The 20,771-nt window shown below is 45.0% G+C and overlaps 1 protein-coding gene across 7 annotated transcripts in view; it reads left to right on the top strand.

Annotated features, from left to right (window-relative positions):
- Window positions 1–20,771, top strand: part of LOC140913636 (E3 ubiquitin-protein ligase rnf213-alpha) — a 175,638-nt gene that overhangs the window by 19,046 nt on the left and 135,821 nt on the right. For 6 of the 7 annotated variants that reach the window (XM_073350365.2, XM_073350366.2, XM_078853451.1 and 3 more), the window contains 3 exons: window positions 1,801–1,977; window positions 4,882–4,948; window positions 15,498–15,607. In XM_073350365.2, the coding sequence (XP_073206466.2) occupies window positions 1,801–1,977; window positions 4,882–4,948; window positions 15,498–15,607 (354 nt within the window). The remainder of the gene's footprint in view (window positions 1–1,800; window positions 1,978–4,881; window positions 4,949–15,497; window positions 15,608–20,771) is intronic. The other variant, XM_073350364.2, reaches the window with a different exon arrangement.

Below are 20,771 nucleotides of genomic sequence, written 5' to 3'. Positions count from 1 at the left end.
GGCCAGCGGGCTGGGAGGTGAGGGCTGTAAAGCTGCTCCAGCAGCTCTTAAAATACCCGAGATTGCTCCTACACAGAGAATCCAGAGCAGACCCTAGAACGGAGTCTTTTAATTTTGTTTTTTAATGGCAAATGGATCTAGATTTATTACTGTTAATCTGCCTTGAGATTTCTTGCTATTTATGATTATTTCTTTCAGCTAGGGCGGGTCAAAATATTTCCATCCAAACTGGTTTTTAATGGAAAATTGGATTTTCAACTAAGTGAAGTTGAGCGTCCACACTGCATTGTAAAGCTGCGTTTACAATTGCTGGGCCTGGGTCTCACAGCCATGCTAACACTTCCATGCTGCACTACACGGACCTTCTGACTTGGGTCTGCGTCCACACTGTAAAATGACAGTCAAGGTGGGATTCGGGCTCTGACCCATCCCCTAGCAGGGTCTGGAGTGCTGGCTGATCTGAGTCAGACTGATTTTGTGTGAACGGAAGTGGGTTTAGGCTTAAACCTGAGTGAAAACCTGGTCTTAGTGTAGATGTACCCTCGCTGGGCAGTCAAACGTGGTGCCCAAATATTAGTGGCCATTTCTGAAAATTTAGGCCGATTTGTACAAAGCATATTTATCACTGCCTGTAGGTTTTAATAGTTGTAGAAGCACTAAGTTCTACTGCCCAAAGACGCTGTACAACATAATAAAAGCCCCTTTGATACCTGAAGCCTTCACGTAAATGAAAAACCAATAGCCCACAATTCACATGCTCATCAGTTCCAAGGCCAGCAGCGCGCAATGTCTGAGCAGTCTGGCCTCTGGCATAACCCAGGCCAAAGAATCTCTCCCAGCCATTTCTGCATCCAGCCCTATAACGCCTGGCTGAGTTAGAGCAGATTAACTCAGTCCTGCAAGCCAAGAAAACAGATGAGTTTTGTAATCCCTGAAGGTCAACAGATCTGGAGGCGTGAAGTGAGTGGCAAGGTTGTGAATTCCTTGCAGAAAATATCCCTGTTTGTTAAACCAGGGACCTACGAGCTTGGTTGCCTTTGCTGGTCGTAGCTGTAGAGGTATCCCATGGGGAGAGAACGGAATTTTCAATGGGAAGGTCCCAAGCCATTTTGGGCTTTCTGGGTCACAACCAACATCCTAAACTGCACTGCCAATCAGCAGCCAGTGCTGACCTTGGAGCCCTGGTATGTGGCCTAACTGTGATGCACGGCATACCAAGAGCGCAGCCACAGCCTGCATCGACTTGACTTCATGAGCAGAGCTGAGCAAAAATCTGATTTTTCAATTCAGGGGTTGAACCAAAAATATGTGAAGAAAAAATTCATTTTGAGTTGAAGGATTTTTCATTTAATTTTGGGTTGGTTTTAGGTGTTTTTCACTTTTTAAATTAAAAAACAAATGGCCATTTTGAAATGAAAACTCAGAACGGTTCATTTCAAAGTGGTCAGAATGAAATAGTTCAGGGTGAAAAGTTGAAATGTTTTGTTTTGAAGTTGCCAAAAATGAACCATTTCAAGGTCTTCAAATTCTTTCCCCGTTTTTTTTCTGCCAAAACAATTTGCTGGATTAGATCCACTTTTTTAAATAGTTTTGTTGCCTCAAAAATGCATTTTTTGGCAAATATATTATTCACCTAAAAAAATGTGCCCAGCTTTATTTATGAGGGTTCTTAAGTTGTAACTCCATGAAAAGCACCTTGGATTGGGGTCATCTAGTTGTGACAAAGGCCAGGGTGACTGTAGGAAGCACCACATCCCAGAGGAAAGGCTGGTTCCTTCAATAAAATCATATTTCCCCCAGCTTGTGCTGTCGCTGGGACAAGAGACCAGAATTCAACAGTTCTCTGGGCACCAGCCGGAGTCACCAAAGAAGATGGAGAGAGACAACCTCACAGGCTCCGCTTCCCAGCCAAAGGAGCAGAAAAAAAAGTTGGGTCGTAAACGTTTGGATCAGCCACATGTAGCCTCTAAATCCCAGGTAAATGGGAAATGTATTTAAACTTTCAATAACCTGGTTGATAAAGAAGCAAAGTTCTATCATGGATCAGATGTTGTCTAAAAGAAAGAAAACAAAGAGAAGGAAAAAACAGACTATCCCTGTAGTACATAAGGGAGCACCCCTTTAACTAGTATGGGAGCCCTCTAGTGGTGCTCACTGTTTTCTGTGCCAGGGACCAGCAGGAGCAGCCATGTGTATGTAGCTGGGCCTTGTCTTTGCATGTTCAGTGAACACAGTTAATTTGGATGAGGAGTGGGCGAATAAAGTTTTTTCTGGTTTACTGGAAATGCTGAAAAATTGGAAAACAATTGTTTTGTGTCAAACCCAAAACAACATTTTCCAAGTATTTTGGTGAATCAAAAAGTTGAAAACATTTCCATTGTAGATTGAACTAAACATTTGGTTTCATTTCAATTTTGAGCATTTTTAAATGTATTTTAATTGTTAAAAAATAAAATCAAGGCCATTTCAGAAGTAAAGTTTGTTTCAGTCTGAAAAATTGAAACATATTGTTTAAAAAATTAAGTGTTTCATTTTTATTATATATTCCAAAGGTTTTTTTCAACTGAAACAGTTTGGTAAAATCTATGTGAATTTGCTAAATATTTTGGTGTCACTGAATCTGAATATTTTAACTGAAAAAATGTTTAAGCAGAAAAAATTTGCCCAGCTCTATTTAAGATCAGCTGTGTCCGGGAGAAGGTTCTCCATATTGTTGGTGTTGTGTAAAGCACAAAAGACACAATTCCCAATGCGGCTACAGCTTAACTATGGAGATGTCAGAAGGGTTTGTGGGAGGAAACTGTGGTTTAAAATATTTAGTAAATATCTGGCAAGGGGGCTAAGGAGGAAGGGAGGAAAATTTTGCAGAAGTCTGTGAAGAAAATGGGTGAGACCTAACCAAGCAAAGTGAATGGGAAACACCCTGGCAGGGGAATTCAGCGATGATAAACCCAAACTAATACACATGAGAAGGAGCAATTTCAAATACACCTTACAGGGGTATATTGTAACTGTGCCAGCTCAGAAAAAGTGGGTCCATTGTAGCTTAGTGAATACCTCTGCTCAAAGTGCAGCTGTGTGTAAAAAAAAAAAGCAAACGAGAGGTTTAGATGCAGAAGGACAGGATGGAGAATTTTACAGAGAATGTTCTGATGCCTTTGTATAAATCGGTGGAGCTGCCCCAACTGGATACTGGGAGCAGTGCTGGGTCAACCCATCTCATGTGGGATATTGCAGAATTTGGGCAGGTCTACACATAAAACATGGCAGCTGAGCTGCTGTAGCACTTCAATGAAGATGCTACTATGCCGACAGGAGAGCTTCTCCTGTTGGCTTAGTTCAGGGGTCAGCAACCTTTGGCTCCAATTGGAGCTGCGGGAAGCAGCGGGCAGCCTGTGCCACTTCCCGCAGCTCCCATTGGCCGGGAATGGTGAACCGCAGCCACTGGGAGCTGCGGGGCTCTGTGCCTGTGGACACTCAAGGCAAACAAACTGTCTCGCGGCCTGCCAGTGGCTTAGCCTGATGGGCCGCGAGCCAAAGGTTGCCAACCCCAGGCTTAGTTAATCCACCTCTGCGAGATGCACCATAGTTATGTCGATGGGAGAAGTCCTCCCATCGACATAGCGCTGTCTACACCAGGGGTTAGGGTGTGGATTTTCTCATCCCTGAAGGACTTAGTTATACTGATGTAAGTTTATAGTGTAGACCTGACCTTAGAGAGGTTCACAGAAGGGTGATGAGAATGCTCAAGAGCCTGGAAATATTCTTCGATGAAGAGAGTTTGAAAAGACTGGGAGGGTGGTTCCTTCAGCGAGGAGATGGGTAAGAGGACACATGATAAAAGCCTGCTCTGAGTGATCTAGAGAAGGGAGATTGGTCACTTCTATTCTCCCTGCCTCATAACAAAGAAACAAGACAACATTCAATGAAATTGAAAGTGAGAAATTCTAAACTGAACAAAGGAAATACTTACTCACACAATGTGTAATTAGCTGGTGGAACTCACTGTCAGTATCCATCACCAAAGCCAAAAGCTTAGCAAGATTCAAAGAAGAACTGGATTTTTATAAAGATAATGAAAACATCAGCTGTTACTTCAGATGGGAGTACAATACATAATAGAATTAAATCTGCACGAGCCATTCTCTAAGTGCCTTTGGTAAGGAAGACATTTCCTCTGTGTTTTGTCCACACCAAATGCTAGGAACTAACCTACAGTTTAGTAGCATACAAATTGCCAGACAGAATCAGACCCAAGGTCCATCTAGCCCAATCTCCTGTCTCCGACAGTTCCCAGCACCGGGTACTTCAGGGAAAGGGATAAAAACCACCACAGTATCCTATGGGATATGTGGGATAATCTTCCTCCTATGATAGAGTTCATCGTTGTCTCTGATAACAGGACATTGGCTTAATTCTTGTGGCAGTGAGTTCCACAGACTAATCACTCATTGTGTTAAAAAGTATTTTTTAAATCAGTTTTACATTTTCCACCTTGCAGTTTCATTGTGTGTTCCTTTGAGTTCCGGGATGGGGAGAACAGATGTGATCAATCTCCCTTCCCTAATCCAGTCAGAATTTTACAAATCAAGAGTCCCATAACTTTTACCATCAGGGCTTCCCCAGGACTCAAGCCCAGCCTTCTGGCACCAAAGTGAAAATCAGATCCCCAAGATACCCATTTTACAGGGCTGCTTACATCTCCCTTTTTCAATTAACATAAAGATGACCCTCATGCAGGACTACATTCCCTGCTGCAGGAAGGCACAGAACAGGCCAATGCACTCCTTCCATCTCGGTTACATCGTAGGGCCACACTGCTGTTAAAAGGTCACTGCTTTGGCACTTTAACTGGAATGTTTTAAAACTTTCTTTTCAAAGAAGCAGGTCCCTGGCAGTGCAGTGAGAGAAGAGTCTGTGGAGCTGGAGGTGAAATCCCACAGAGCAGGTAACCATTCCATTATTTCAGTATGATCTTGTTCATCTGTCCTTGGCCCAATGCTATTCGATATCATTCTCAATGATCCAGAAGGAAATACAAAATCACTGCTGATGTGGTTCCCAGATGACACAACAATCAGTGGGCAGTGAGTGTTGGAATCAGAGCAATTCCACAGAGCATTCGGGATCAGCTGGGCCCAGGGCTGGCCTTACCATGAGGCGAACTGAGGCAGCCACCTCAGGTGCCAGACTGGGGGCGGGGAGGGGGGCCACTAGGACCCAGAGTGTAGAAAATTGTGTCTGCTGCTGGTGCGTATGTATTCTCTGCTCTAGATGCACAGAGATGGTGGAGAGCTGTGCTGGAGGAAGGAGGGCACTAGAGACAGAACAGGCAGGCAGGAGAAAAGGTGAGAGGGAATAACAGAAAGCAGCAGGAGCTGCAGGGAGAGAGAAGAGGAGGAGCCTCTTGTGCACCTCTCCAGCACTGCCAGGAGCCTGGACTGATTAACACCAGCTTCTCAGGGGGCTTCCTGTTTCCTGCTGCTTCCCTGAACCCACTTGAGGAGAACAGGCAGTAAACTGAAGTGGTAGGAGCCAGTTAGGCCCTTAAGATGCTGACATCTTCCCTCACTCAGGCCCTGCTACCAGCCTGCTTATTTGTCCCCTTCAACTGGGTGTTGAGAGCCACTATAGCTAGCACAGAACAGCAGTCATGAGTGAAAGAAGAAAACTCCCCTCTGGTGCAGCATTCAGAGAAAGAAAGAAAGCAAAGGAAGCTTTTCTATCTAAGCAGGAAGGAGCTCTCCTGAGATACATAGACACAAACGTTCACGGTGAGCCTCCTGGCCCCAGTGAGGATGTGAGTGGTGAGGAGATGCCTGATCTTCCAGTTAGTCAGAGTGCAGATGACCTGGCAACTACTGCAGCATCCGTATCTCCATCTCAAATGGATGTAATCATGCACATTCCTGAAGAAAAGTGAAGATCAGAGAAGGGTGTGGAGGAGGTGCAAGAAACAGCTGCTGCTGAGTTTAGTTCCTTAAGTCTCGATGATCCAGGACTGTGGACCCCTTGAGGAGTAGCCTGAGGGACTTCCTTGTACTGCATGGGACACAGCAAGTGAAAAACTTTCTGTTCCCCAAAGACAATGAAAATAGAATTTTTCATCCAACACATTTCTGGCGTGAAATCCCCAATGGTGACAAAGTGGAGAGGCCATGACTTATGTACTCAGAAACCCAGAATGTTGCATACTGTTTTTGTTGCAAACTCTTGCAGTCTAATGTTCCAGCCACATTGGGTTCTACAGGAACAAAGGACTGGAAAAATCTGGCTAAAAATCTGGCATGCCATGAGAAGGCAGCAAATCACCAGAGAGCATTCCATAGGTGGAAAGAGGTTGAGATGAGACTAAGGTTAAAAGCCACCATAGATGACCAGCCTGAAGAGAAGATTGCATCAGAGTCTCTTTACTGACAAAATGTTCTGAAAAGGCTCATTGCCATTGTGAGAATGCTTGCTGAGTTTGATGCTGTACTCCAGGAGCATCTAAGAAGAGTTACCACCCAAGAAATGTACACACACCACTACTTTGGAAAAACCATTCAAAATGAGATCATACAGTTACTGGGAACAAAAGTCAAACAGAAGATTGTGGCAGATCTGAAGTCAGCAAGATATTACTCTGTTATTCTGGACTGCACACCTGACATCAGCCATATGGAACAAATGACTTTAATGGTGCATTTTGTAACAACAACAGAACCTAGTGAAAACGTCCCTGCCATGGTGACTGTCAGAGAGCATTCTCTAGAATTTATTGACATTGATGATAGTACAGGAGCTGGTATGACAAATGTGCTTCTTAAGAGCTGGAAGATACGGGAATTGCGATAGCTGACATGAGAGGTCAGGGCTATGATATGGTGCCAACATGAGAGGAAAGAACAGAGGAGTGCAGACACGGATCCAAGAGTTAAACCCTCAAGCTTTTTTTGTCCCATGCAGTTCTCATTCATTGAACTTGGTGGTCAGTGGTGCAGCATCAGCTTCTAGTGAGGCTGCTGAATTTTCAAATGTAATTCAAAGCATCTATGTATTTTTCTCTGCATCAACTCATCGATGGCAAATTTTGAAGCAACATCTGGGAACATCATCTCTGACACTGAAATCACTGAGTGCCACACGCTGGGACATTCGAGTGGAGGCGATAAAGCCTATCAAACACCAAATTGGGAAGATAGATGATACCATAGTTGTCCTTATGGAGGATAATGCTATGACAGGAGCTGTTCATGGGAGAACAGTGGCAGAGGGATGACAAATCAGATGTCAAGAATTATAACATTCATAAACCAGTCGGAGAACACTTCAATCTCTCTGGTCACGCTATTACAGACATGAAAGTTGAGATATTACAACAGAAAAACTTCAAAACCAGACTCCAGCGAGAGACTGTTGAATTAGAATTCATTTGCAAATTGGATACAATTAACTTAGGCTTGAATAGAGACTGGGAGTGGCTAAGTCGTTATGCAAGGTAACCTATTTCCCCTTGTTTTTTCCTAGCCTTCCCCCCCCCAGACATTCTTGTTAAACCCTGGATTTGTGCTGGAAATGGCCCACCTTGATTATCATACACATTGTAAGGAGGGTGATCACTTTAGATAAGCTATTACCAACAGGAGAGTGGGGTCGGGGGAGAGAAAACCTTTTGTAGTGGCAAACACCCATTTTTTCATGGTTTGTGTGTATAAAAAGATCTTCTGTATTTTCCACAGTATGCATCCGATGAAGTGAGCTGTAGCTCACGAAAGCTTATGCTCAAATAAATTGGTTAGTCTCTAAGGTGAAACAAGTACTCCTTTTCTTCTTAGAGGGAAATGGAATCACCAGAAACATACATGACTTCAAATTTCTGTGTGGCTTAGTTTTGTGGTATGACATAGTGTTTGAAATAAATGTTGTAAGCAAGAGACTCCAAGGTGTTGATCTTGATATATCTGGAGCAATGGAACAACTGGACAAAGCAAAGTCATATCTGGAGTCTTACTGGTCACATGAGGGATTTCAAAACGTTCTGAAGAGTGCACAGAAGTTGGCAGAGGACCTTCACACTGAAGCTATTTTCCCACCCATTCAAGAATACAAGAGTCACCGAAGAAGAAGACATTTTGATTATGAAGCATGGGATAATCCCATAAGAGACCCCAAACAACAATTCAAAGTTGAATTCTTTAACCAGGTGCTAGATTGTGCAATACAGTCAGTTGAAGAACGTTTCATGCAGCTCAAGGAACGCAGCAGTATATTTGGGATGTTGTATGATATTCCCAAACTCCTCACTATACCTGAAGAAGATCTACACCAGCAATTCAGGGCACTAGAGACAGTATTGACACATGATGAAATGTGCGATATTGATGCGAGTGATTTAGGTGATGAACTGAAAGCCCTTTCAAGATACATTTCAGCAGGATCAACTCCAAAGGCTGTTCTGGAATATATGTGCACAAATAAGATGACCACCCTCTTTCCAAATGCTTTTGTTGCTCTGCGCATACTTCTAAACTTCCTGTAACAGTTGCCAGTGGAGAATGCAGCTTCTCCAAGCTGAAGTTAATAAAAACACATCTGCGCTCCACAATGACACAGGAGAGGCTGGTTGGCCTTGCAACCATCTTGATAGAGCATGAGCTGGCCCAGACTGTGGACCTTCAGGAAGCAGTTCAAATCTTTGCAACCAAGAAGGCACGGAAAGCACCACTTTGATTATTCAAACAGATAAAAATGCCAATGTTTACTATGCAGACAAGAAAAACTACATTTGCTGTTCAGAGGTTTGAAAGTTAAGAGTTACTTAAAATTTGTGAACAAGGCATTTTAAGTTGTTAGTTTTCCCTTATTGGGGTAGATAGCAGAGCAGTACCATGAGAGGAGAAGAACAGGAAGAAGGCAGAATTGAGACCTTTCAAAGTTTTGGCCCAAGTGAGGGGGCATGGGGGCGTCATTTGAGCTCCCGGCCTCAGGTGCCAAAATGTGGGCCGGCCCTGGCTGGGCCCATGGGAACATGCATTTTAATACAGCCCAGGGGCAAGGTTCAGGAAGCAAGAACATAGGCCGCACTTGCCAAATGGGGGCTGTATCCTTGAAAGCAGGGGCTCTGCCTGGGAAGGGCAGAAGGGGGTCCGGTGGAAACCTGCCTAACAGGAGCTCCCTGTGCGATGCTGTGCCTATGGTGGCAAGGCGATCCCTGGAGAGAGAAGCAGTGGGATATCGAGCAGGGGCAGAGGGGCCGGGTTACTTCTGTACATGGCATTAAAGAGATTGTTCCTGGAGACTGTGGCAGGTCTACACTACAAACGTACAGACCTGATACAGCTGGGCTGCTGTGGTGCTTCTGGTGAAGACACACTAAGTGGCGGGAGAGAGCCCTCCCATCCGCTTCATAGCTCCACCTCCGCGAGAGGCGATGGCGACGCTGGTGGCAGCTCTCCTGCTGACATAGCGCTCGCTGTCCACACCGGTGCTTAGCTCGGTATAACTACATCACTCAGGGGTGTGGATTGTACATACCCCGAAGTGACCTGGTTATACTGAAGTAATTTTGCAGTGTAGACCAGGGCTGTGTTCAGTTCTGGTGTCCACACGGATGGTGACCAACTGTTAATGGTTCAGAAAAAAGCTGCAAGGATTATTAGAGGTCTGGAAAAAACCTCGTAGTGAGAGACTCAGAAGCTCAATCTATTTCATTCATCCCATGAGACTGAAAATATCATATTGCCTCTATAAAAATCTATAGTATGCCCACATTTTGAATACTGTGTGCAGATGTGGCTGCCCCATCTCAAAAAATATATATTGGAACTGGAAAAGGTTCAGAAAAAGGCAACCAAAATGATTAGGGGTATGGAACAGCTTCCGTATGAGGAGAGATTAGTAAGATTGGAACTTTTCAGCTTGCAAAAGCTACATCTAGGGGGATATCATACAGGTCCTTAAAATCATGACTGGTGTGGAGAAAGTAAATAAGGAAGTGTTATTTACTCCTTCTCATAAGTGGAAGGTTGGACATATGACCAGGGAAGAGTATAAAAATATTGCTCGGGCATGTAGGAATGAAATCAGGAGGGCCAAATCGCTCCTGGAGCTGCAGCTAGCAAGAGATGTCAAGAGTAACAAGAAGGGTTTCTTCAGGTATGTTGGCAACAAGAAGAAAGCCAAGGAAAGTGTGGGCCCCTTACTGAATGAGGGAGGCATCCTAGTGACAGAGGATGTGGAAAAAGCTAATGTGCTCAATGCTTTTTTTGCCTCTGTCTTCACTAACAAGGACAGCTCCCAGACTGCTGCGCTGGGCATCACAGCATGGGGAGGAGGTGACCAGCCCTCTGTGGAGAAAGAGGTGGTAAGGGACTATTTAGAAAAGCTGGACATGCACAAGTCCATGGGGCCGGATGAGTTGCATCCGAGAGTGCTGAAGGAATTGGCGGCTGTGGTTGCAGAGCCATTGGCCATTATCTTTGAAAACTCGTGGCGAACGGGGGAAGTCCCAGATGACTGGAAAAAGGCTAATGTAGTGCCAATCTTTAAAAAAGGGAAGAAGGAGGATCCTGGGAACTACAGGCCAGTCAGCCTCACCTCAGTCCCCGGAAAAATCATGGAGCAGGTCCTCAAGGAATCAATCCTGAAACACTTACATGAGAGGAAAATGATCAGGAACAGTCAGCATGGATTCACCAAGGGAAGGTCATGCCTGACTAATCTAATTGCCTTCTATGATGAGATTACTGGTTCTGTGGATGAAGGGAAAGCAGTGGATGTATTGTTTCTTGACTTTAGCAAAGCTTTTGACACGGTCTCCCACAGTATTCTTGTCAGCAAGTTAAAGAAGTACGGGCTGGATGAATGCACTATAAGGTGGGTAGAAAGTTGGCTAGATTGTCGGGCTCAACGGGTAGTGATCAATGGCTCCATGTCTAGTTGGCAGCCGGTGTCAAGTGGAGTGCCCCAGGGGTCGGTCCTGGGGCCAGTTTTGTTCAATATCTTCATAAATGATCTGGAGGATGGTGTGGATTGCACTCTCAGCAAATTTGCGGATGATACTAAACTGGGAGGAGTGGTAGATACGCTGGAGGGCAGGGATAGGATACAGAGGGACCTAGACAAATTGGAGGATTGGGCCAAAAGAAATCTGATGAGGTTCAATAAGGATAAGTGCAGGGTCCTGCACTTAGGATGGAAGAACCCAATGCACAGCTACAGACTAGGGACCGAATGGCTAGGCAGCAGTTCTGCAGAAAAGGACCTAGGGGTGACAGTGGACGAGAAGCTGGATATGAGTCAGCAGTGTGCCCTTGTTGCCAAGAAGGCCAATGGCATTTTGGGATGTATAAGTAGGGGCATAGCGAGCAGATCGAGGGACGTGATTGTTCCCCTCTATTCGACATTGGTGAGGCCTCATCTGGAGTACTGTGTCCAGTTTTGGGCCCCACACTACAAAAAGGATGTGGATAAATTGGAGAGAGTCCAGCGAAGGGCAACAAAAATGATTAGGGGACTGGAGCACATGATTTATGAGGAGATGCTGAGGGAACTGGGATTGTTTAGTCTGCAGAAGAGAAGGATGAGGGGGGATTTGATAGCTGCTTTCAACTACCTGAGAGGTGGTTCCAGAGAGGATGGTTCTAGACTATTCTCAGTGGTAGAAGAGGACAGGACAAGGAGTAATGGTCTCAAGTTGCAGTGGGAGAGGTTTACGTTGGATATTAGGAAAAACTTCTTCACTAGGAGGGTGGTGAAACACTGGAATGCATTACCTAGGAGGTGGTAGAATCTCCTTCCTTAGAAGTTTTTAAGGTCAGGCTTGACAAAGCCCTGGCTGGGATGATTTAATTGGGGATTGGTCCTGCTTTGAGCAGGGAGTTGGACTAGATGACCTCCTGAGGTCCCTTCCAACCCTGATATTCTATGATTCTATGATTCTATGATAACACAAAAACTAGGGGTCGCCAAATGAAATGAATAGGCAGCAGTTTTAAAGCAAATAAAAGGAAGTATTTCTTCACAAAACACACAGTCAACCTGTGGAACTCTTTGCCAGAGGATATTGTGAAGGCCAAGACTATAACAGGGTTCAAAAAAGAACTAGATACATTCATGGAGGATAGGTCAATCAATGGCTATTAGCCAGGATGAGCAGGAATGGTGTCCCTAGCCTCTGTTTGCCAGAAGCTGGGAATGGGCGACAGGGGATGGATCACTTGATGATTACCGGTTCTGTTCATTCCCTCTGAAGCATCTGGCAATGGCCACTGTTGGAAGACTGGATACTGGGCTAGATGGGCTTAGCCCCTTTCATTTTCTGCTTAAGCTCCTCCTGTGATCAGTTCCCCTGACTTTCAGATGATGAAGATGGAGAGGCTCCTGTAGCAGAAATTAATATACAGAGAGCAGAGCAAACAGCAGCATTCTCATGCCAAGGTAAAACCCCAAATAATGGCCCAGATTCTACTCTTTTGTTCTGGATACTTTGTGCCACTCAGGTGGGGCCCAGTGGTGGAGTCTTGCCCATGCTGGCCAGCTGAGAGTTCCCCTCTCTGGGGAAGTTCTCAGCTGGTGTAAGGTCGCAGAGCTGCCAGTTGGACCCTGCCTGCACCCTGGCACAGGAAGTGGAGAATGTGCATAGCTCAGGCAGACTCTGTCCTTACACTGGTGTCTAGTGTCTGAGATGTACAGCTGATGCTGTGAGTATCATCAAATTACACGCTGAGTCTTTGGGGCTGCACCTTTCACCACTCCATTTGAAGAGCTCATGCCATTGTCCCCCACCATCCCCAGGAGGGACAGGCAAGTTTTCCCACCGTACACTGTGAAAGCCATTCTAGAGAGGTGGAGCTCACACGAGCACGACAAACTCTGGCATGCATAGGTGCTGACTTCCCCTCTAGCCAGGGGATGCTCGGCCCTGCCTCCGTCCTAGGCCCTGCCCCTCACCCCTTCCTATTCCTGCCCCTGCTCCGCCCCCACACTGCCCCATTCCAACACTTCCCCCAAATCCCCGCCCCGACACGCCTCTTCCCTGCCTCCTCCCCCAAGCACTCCCCATCCCCGCTCCTCCCCCTTCCTCCCGGAGCATCCTGAACTCTGTGTAACAGCTGTTCGTGGTGGGCAGGAGGTGCTGAGTGTGGGGAGCTTGACTGTTGGTGGGAGCTGAGCACGCACTAACTTTCCCCCATGGGTGTTCCCGGAGTCGGCGCCTATGCTGGCATGCGCCTCCCCCCGCCCCCCCCCGAAGTCCGAGCCACGTGTGAGTGAGCCGAGCTCCAGGGGGGCGCAGGATGTACTATAGCTACCCTTGCAGAACGTAAGAATGGCCTTACTGGGTCAGACCAATAGTCCATCTAGCCCAGTATCCTGTCTTCCAGCAGTGGCCAATGCCAGGTGCTTCAGAGGGAATGAACAGAACAGGGCAATTATCAAGTGAGCCATCCCTTGTCATCCAGGCCCAGCATCTGGCAGTCAGAGGCTTAGGGACACCGAGAGCATGGGGTTGCATCCCTAACCATTTTGGCTAATAGATCTATCCTCCATGAACTTATCTAATTCTTTTTTGAACTCAGTTATACTTTTGGCTTTCACAACATCCCCTGGCAATGAGTTCCACAGGTTGATTCTTTGTGTGAAGAAGGACTTCCTTTTGTTTGTTTTTAAACCAGCTGCCTATTCATTTCACTGGGTGCGTCCTGGTTCTTCTGCTATGTGAAGGGGTAAATAACATGTCCTTATGCACTTTCCCCTCCACCATTCATGACTTTATAGACCTTTGTCATTTGTCATCTCTTTTCAGGCTGAACAGTCCCCGTCTTTTTAATCTCTCCTTATAGGTCAGCTTTTTTAACTACTGCTGCACAATAAGTGGATGTTTTCTAGGACTCCAAGATCTTCTTCTTGAATGATAGCAGTTAATTTAGATCCCATTATTTTGCATGTACAGTTGGGATTATATTTTCCAATGTGCATCACTTTTGCATTTATCAACACTGAATTTCATCTGCCATTTTGTTGCCTAGTCAACCAGTTTTGTGAGATCCCTTTGTAACTCTTCACAGTCTGCTTTGGACTTAACTGTCTTGAGTAGCTTTGTATCATCTGTAAATTTTGCCACCTTACTGCTTACCCCTTTTTCCAGATCATTTATGAATATGTCCAAGTATCGACCACTAGGGGACACCACTATTTACCTCTCTCCCTTCTGAAAAAATTACCATTTATTCCTACTGTTTCTTTCCCATCTTTTAACCAGTTACTGATCTATGAGTGGACCCTCCCTCTTATCCCATGGCTGGTTACTTTGCTTAAAAACCTGTGGTGAGGAACCTTGTCAAAGGCTTTCTGAAAGTTCAAGTGCACTGTATCCACTGGATCACCCTTGTCCACCTGTTTGTTGACCCTCCTCAAAGAATTCTAGTAGAGTGGTGAGGCATGATTTCCCTTTACAAAAGCCATGTTGACTTGTCCCCAGCAAATCGTGTTCATCTCTGTGTCTGATTATTCTGTTCTTTACTATAGTTTCAACCAGTTTGCCCGGTACTGAAGTCAGGCTTACTGGCCTGTACTTGCCTGGATCACCTGTGGAGCCTTTTAAAAAATTTGGCAGCCCATTGGCTAACCTCCAGTCATCTGGTACAGAAGCTGATTTAGGTGATAGGTTACAAATCACAGTTAGTAGTTCTGTGACTTCTTATCTGCGTTCCTTCAGAACTCTTGGGTGAATACCATCTGGTCCTGGTGACTAATTGCTATGTAACTTCTCAATTCGTTCCAAAACCTCCTCTACTGACACCTCAACGTGGGACAGTTCCTCAGATTTGTCACCTAAAAGGAATGGCTCAGGTGTGGGAATCTCCCTCAGCTCTTCCGCAGTGAAAACCAATGCAAAGAATTCTTTTAGCTTCTCCACAATGGCCTTGTCTTCAGATTCAAAGGAAGTTGAGAGCCTGTTTCCTTATTGTCATTAGGAATCATGTTTGTTAGGACAGTGTCTCGGGTCAACCAAAAATGTGGCCTCATTGTGCTAGGCGCTGCACAGACACAGAGTGGTAGATGTCCTTGTCCCGAAGAGTTGACGATCTCAACAAACCAGACAGACCCAGGGTGAGGGAAAGGGTAGGACACACCAGCAGAGTGACCAATGGGATGGTGGCAAATCAATTTTCTATTTTCCAGAGGGTTTAGTTAGGTGGGGACCAGCTACATGGACAGAAAAGAGAAGTGAGAGGGGACCCAGAAGAGAGGCTGAGGGGGACAGGGCAGGAGAGAAGAGGATAAAAGGGGCAGGTGTGGATTGAAACGGAGGTGAAGAGACTTTGGGGAGGGGGAGGGTTGGAACAAGCAGCCAATTGGAGAAAGTCCTGTCCAAACTATAGAGAACCAAACGGTTTCCTCATTTCCTGTGTCCTGCAGGACAGCTCCGGAAAGGAGGGGCACGAGGCATGTGTGAAGGATGCTGGGATGGGTAAAAACTGGTGATCTTCACTTGTTGTTTGTTTTGCACCCAGAACGGAGAACTTCAGAACCGAACCAAGACGAAGCACGTCTGCTGGGTTCAGGACGGGAATTGGGACCTGGATCCCAGCTGCAGTGCCGTGCTGCTGGGGTAACAGATGAGGTGGGAGTTTTATTTAACCTGATCAACATCAGCTGAGCATCGTTATTCCAACAATTAGCAGGCAAGCTGGCTTGGTTGGTGGCCCAGGGCAAGATCCCAGTTCAAGTCTGGCCAGCAAACTTTTTTAGTTTAAATTCACAGGGACTGTTATGATCATCTAAGTTTGGTTCCTACATAACCCAGGCCAGAGAACCTCACCCAACCTCATGTCAGGGGTGAATATGGCATCACTCTCCGTTACCTCAAGTGACCTCTAAATGGCCCAGAGTCTCTCATAGGGATGCTGCACTGGCATCCCCTTACCCTGGGAGCACCCTGCGGGCCAGCGGGCTGGGAGGTGAGGGCTGTAAAGCTGCTCCAGCAGCTCTTAAAATACCCGAGATTGCTCCTACACAGAGAATCCAGAGCAGACCCTAGAACGGAGTCTTTTAATTTTGTTTTTTAATGGCAAATGGATCTAGATTTATTACTGTTAATCTGCCTTGAGATTTCTTGCTATTTATGATTATTTCTTTCAGCTAGGGCGGGTCAAAATATTTCCATCCAAACTGGTTTTTAATGGAAAATTGGATTTTCAACTAAGTGAAGTTGAGCGTCCACACTGCATTGTAAAGCTGTGTTTACAATTGCTGGGCCTGGGTCTCACAGCCATGCTAACACTTCCATGCTGCACTACACGGACCTTCTGACTTGGGTCTGCGTCCACACTGTAAAATGACAGTCAAGGTGGGATTCGGGCTCTGACCCATCCCCTAGCAGGGTCTGGAGTGCTGGCTGATCTGAGTCAGACTGATTTTGTGTGAACGGAAGTGGGTTTAGGCTTAAACCTGAGTGAAAACCTGGTCTTAGTGTAGACGTACCCTAGCTGGGCAGCCAAACATTGTGGTGATGCCCAAATATTAGTCGGCCTCTTCTGAAAATTTAGGCCGATTTATGCAAAGCATATTTATCTCTGACTGTAGGTTTTAATAGCCTTAGAAGCACCAAGTACTTCTGTTCAAAGACACGTAAATGAAAAACCAATAACCCACAATTCACACGCTCATCAATTCCAAGGCCAGCAGGGCCCAATGTTTGTCCAATCTGGCCTCCAGCATAACCCAGGCGAAAGAATCTCTCCCAGCCATTTCTGCATCCAGCCCTATAACACCTGGCTGAGTTAGAGCAGATTATCCCAGTCCTGCAAGCCAAGAAAACAGATGAGTTTTGTAATCCCCGAAGGTCAACAGATCTGGAGGTGTGAAGTGAGTTGCAAGATTGTGAATTCCTTGCAGAAAGTATCCCTGTTTGTTAAACCAGGGGCCTACTTCGCTGGTCGTAGCTGTAGAGGTATCTCATGGGGAGAGAACGGAATATTCAACAGTAAGATCCCAAGCCACTTATGGCTTTCTGGGTCACATCCAAAATCCTAAACTGCACTGCCAATCAGCAGCCAGTGCTGACCTTGGAGCCCTGGTATATGGGCCTAACTGTGATGCACGGCGTACCAAGAGCGCAGCCACAGCCTGCATCTCAATTGACTTTATGAGCAGAGCTGAGCAAATACCTGATTTTTCAATTCAGGGGTTGAACTAAAAAAATCTGAAAAAGCCCCCCATTTTGAGTTGAAGGATTTTTTATTTAATTTTGGGTTTGTTTTACGTGTTTTTTCATTTTTTAACTCAGCTAAATTTCAAAACAAATTGCCATTTTGAAATGAAAACTCAGGGTGAAAAGTTGAAATGTTTTGTTTTGAAATTGCCAACAATAAGCTACTTCAATGTCTTCAAATTCTTTCCCTGTTTTTTTCCAGCCAAAACAATTTGCCAGATTAGATCAAATTTTTGGAATAGTTTTGTTGCCTCAAAAATGCATTTTTTGGCCAATATATTATTCACCTAAAAAAATTTTAGGTTGTCCCTAAAAGGGTTGTCCCTTCCAACCCTGATATTCTATGATTCTATGATTCTATGAAATGTGCCCAGCTCTATTTATGAGGGTTCTTAAGTTGTAACTCCATGAAAAACAACTTGGATTGGGGTCATTTAGTTGTGACAAAGGCCAGGGTGACTGGCCTTTGCACCACATCCCAGAGGAAAGGCTGCATCCTTCAATAAAATCATATCTCCCCCCAACAAGAGGCTTCTGCTATCGCCAGGACAAGAGACCAGCATTCAACACCAGCAGGAGTCACCAGTGAAGAATCATAGATCATAGAATTATAGAATATCAGGGTTGGAAGGTACCTCAGGAGGTCATCTAGTCCAACCCCTGCTCAAAGCAGGACGAATCCCCAACTAAATCATCCCAGTCAGGGCTTTGTCAAGCCTGACCTTAAAAACCTCTTAGGAAGGAGATTCCACCACCTCCCTAGGTAACCTGTTCCAGTGCTTCACCACCCTCCTAGTGAAAAAGTTTTTCCTAATATCCAACCTAAACCTCCCCCACTGAAACTTGAGACCATTACTCCTTGTTCTGTCATCTGCTACCACTGAGAACAGTCTGGATCCATCCTCTTTGGAACCCCCTTTCAGGTAGTTGAAAGCAGCTATCAAATCCCCCTTCACTCTTCTCTTTTGCAGACTAAATAATCCCAGTTCCCTCAACCTCTCCTCATAAATCATGTGCTCCAGTCCCCTAATTATTTTTGTTGCCCTCCGCTGGACTCTTTCCAATTTTTCCACATCCTTCTTGTAGTGTGGGGCCCAAAACTGGACACAGTACTCCAGATGAGGCCTCACCAATGCCGAATAGCGGGGAATAATCACGTCCCTCGATCTGCTGGCAATGCTCCTACTTTTCAGCCCAAAATGCCGTAAGCCTTCTTGGCAACAAGGGCATACTGTTGACTCATATCCAGCTTCTTTTTCACTGTAACCCCTAGGTCCTTTTCTGTAGAACTGCTGCCTAGCCATTCAGTCCCTAGTCTGTAGCAGTGTATGGGATTCTTCCGTCCTAAGTGCAGGACTCTGCACTTGTCCTTGTTGAACCTCATCAGATTTCTTTTGGCCCAATCCTCTAATTTGTCTAGATCCCTCTGTATCCTATCCCTACCCTCCAGTGTATCTACCACTCCTCCCAGTTTAGTGTCATCTGCAAACTTGCTGAGGGTGCAGTCCACGCCATCCTCCAGATCATTAATGAAGATATTGAACAAAACCGGCCCTAGGACTGACCCTTGGGGCACTCCGCTTGATATCGGCTGCCAACTAGACATGGAGCCATTGATCGTTACCCAGTGAGCCCAATGATCTAGCCAGATTTCTATCCACATTACAGTATAGTCCATTCATCCAGCCCATACTTCTTTAACTTGTTGGCAAGAATACTGTGGGAGACCATACCAAAAGCTTTGCTAAAGTCAAGGAATAACATGTCCACTGCTTTCCCCTCATCCACAGAGCCAGTTATCTCATCATAGAAGGCAATTAAGTTAGTCAGGCATGACTTACCCTTAGTGAATCCATGCTGACTGTTCCTGATCACTTTCCTCTCCTCTTCAGAATTGATTCCTTGAGGACCTGCTCCATGATTTTTCCAGGGACTGAGGTGAGGCTGATTGACCTGTAGTTCCCTGGATCCTCCTTCTTCCGTTTTTTAAAGATGGGCACTACATTAGTCTTTTTCCAGTCATCCGGGACCTCCCCCAATCACCATGAGTTTTCAAAGATAATGGCCAATGGCTCTGCAATCACATCCGCCAACTCCTTGAGCACCCTCGGAGGCAGCGCATCCGGCCCCATGGACTTGTGCTAGTCGAGCTTTTCTAAATAGTCTTGAACCACTTCTTTCTCCGCTTCCTCCTCCCCATGCTGTGCTGCCCAGTGCAGTAGTCTGGGAGCTGACCTTGTTCGTGAAGACAGAGGCAAAAAAAGCGTTGAGTACATTAGCTTTTTCCACATCCTCTGTCACTAGGTTGCCTCCTCCATTCAGTAAGGGGCCCACACTTTCCTTGACCTTCTTCTTGTTGCTAACATACCTGAAGAAACCCTTCTTGTTACTCTTAACATCCCTTGCTAGCTGCAACTCCAGGTGTGATTTGGCCTTCCTGATTTCACTCCTGCATGCCCAAGCAATATTTTTATACTCTTCCCTGGTCTGAAGGTGGAGAGAAACAACCTCACAGGCTCCGCTTCCCAGCCAAAGGAGGTGAAAGAAAGGTTGGGTCATAAACATTTGGATCAGCCACATGTAGCCTCTAAATCCCAGATAAATGGGAAATGTATTTAAACTTTCAATAACCTGGTTGATAAAGAAGCAAAGTTCTATCATGGATCCGATATTGTCTAAAAGAAAGAAAACAAAGAGAAGGAAAAAACAGATGATTTCTGTAGTGCATAAGGTAGCATCTCTTTAACTAGTATGGGAGCCCTCTAGTGGTGCTCACTGTGTTCTGTGTTTTGGAAGCTGCTAGGAACCAGCTGGAGCAACCACGTGTATGTAGCTGAGCCTTGTCTTTGCATGCTCAGTGGACATAGTTATTTGGGACTAGAGCTGAGTGAATAACGTTTTTTCCCGGTTCACTGGAAATGCTGAAAAATTTGTGTCAAAGCAAAAAAAAAAAAAAACCTTTCCATTTTTTTGGTTAATCGAAAAGTTGAAAAAATTTTCATTGCAGGTTGAAGTAAACATTTTCTTTCATTTCAATTTTGAGCCTTTTAAAATGGATTTTAATGGTTAAATTATGAAATTTCCTTAATTTTATATTTTAAGTAAAGTTTGTTTCGGTCTGAAAAATTGAAACATTTTGTTTAGGAAATATCAAAATGAAATGCTTCATTTTAAATATATTTTAAAAAGTATTTTTAACTGAAACAATTTGGCAAAATCTTCATGAATTTGGTAAATATTTTGGTGTCACTGAATCTGCATTTTTTAACTGAAAAAAAGGTTTAAGTAGAAAACTTTTGCCCAGCTCTATTTGAGATCATTTGTGCCTGGAGGAGGGTTCTCCATGTTGTTGTTGTTGTGTAAAGCACAAAAGACACTATTCCCAATGTGGCTATAGCTTAACTATGGAGGTGTCAGAAGGGTCTGTGGGAGGAAACTGTGGTTTAATATATTTAGTAAATATCTGGATAGGGGGCTAAGTAGGAAGGGAGCAAAATTTGCAGAAGCCTGTGAAGAAAATCAGTGAGACCTAACTAAGCAAGGTGAATGGGCAATATCCAGGCAGAGGGAATTC

Source organism: Lepidochelys kempii, chromosome 6, assembly GCF_965140285.1.
Source record: "Lepidochelys kempii isolate rLepKem1 chromosome 6, rLepKem1.hap1, whole genome shotgun sequence".
Taxonomy (NCBI): Eukaryota; Metazoa; Chordata; order Testudines; family Cheloniidae; genus Lepidochelys; species Lepidochelys kempii.
The sequence above is the reverse complement of the archived record's forward strand: the minus strand, read 5'-3'. Positions and strand labels throughout refer to the sequence as shown.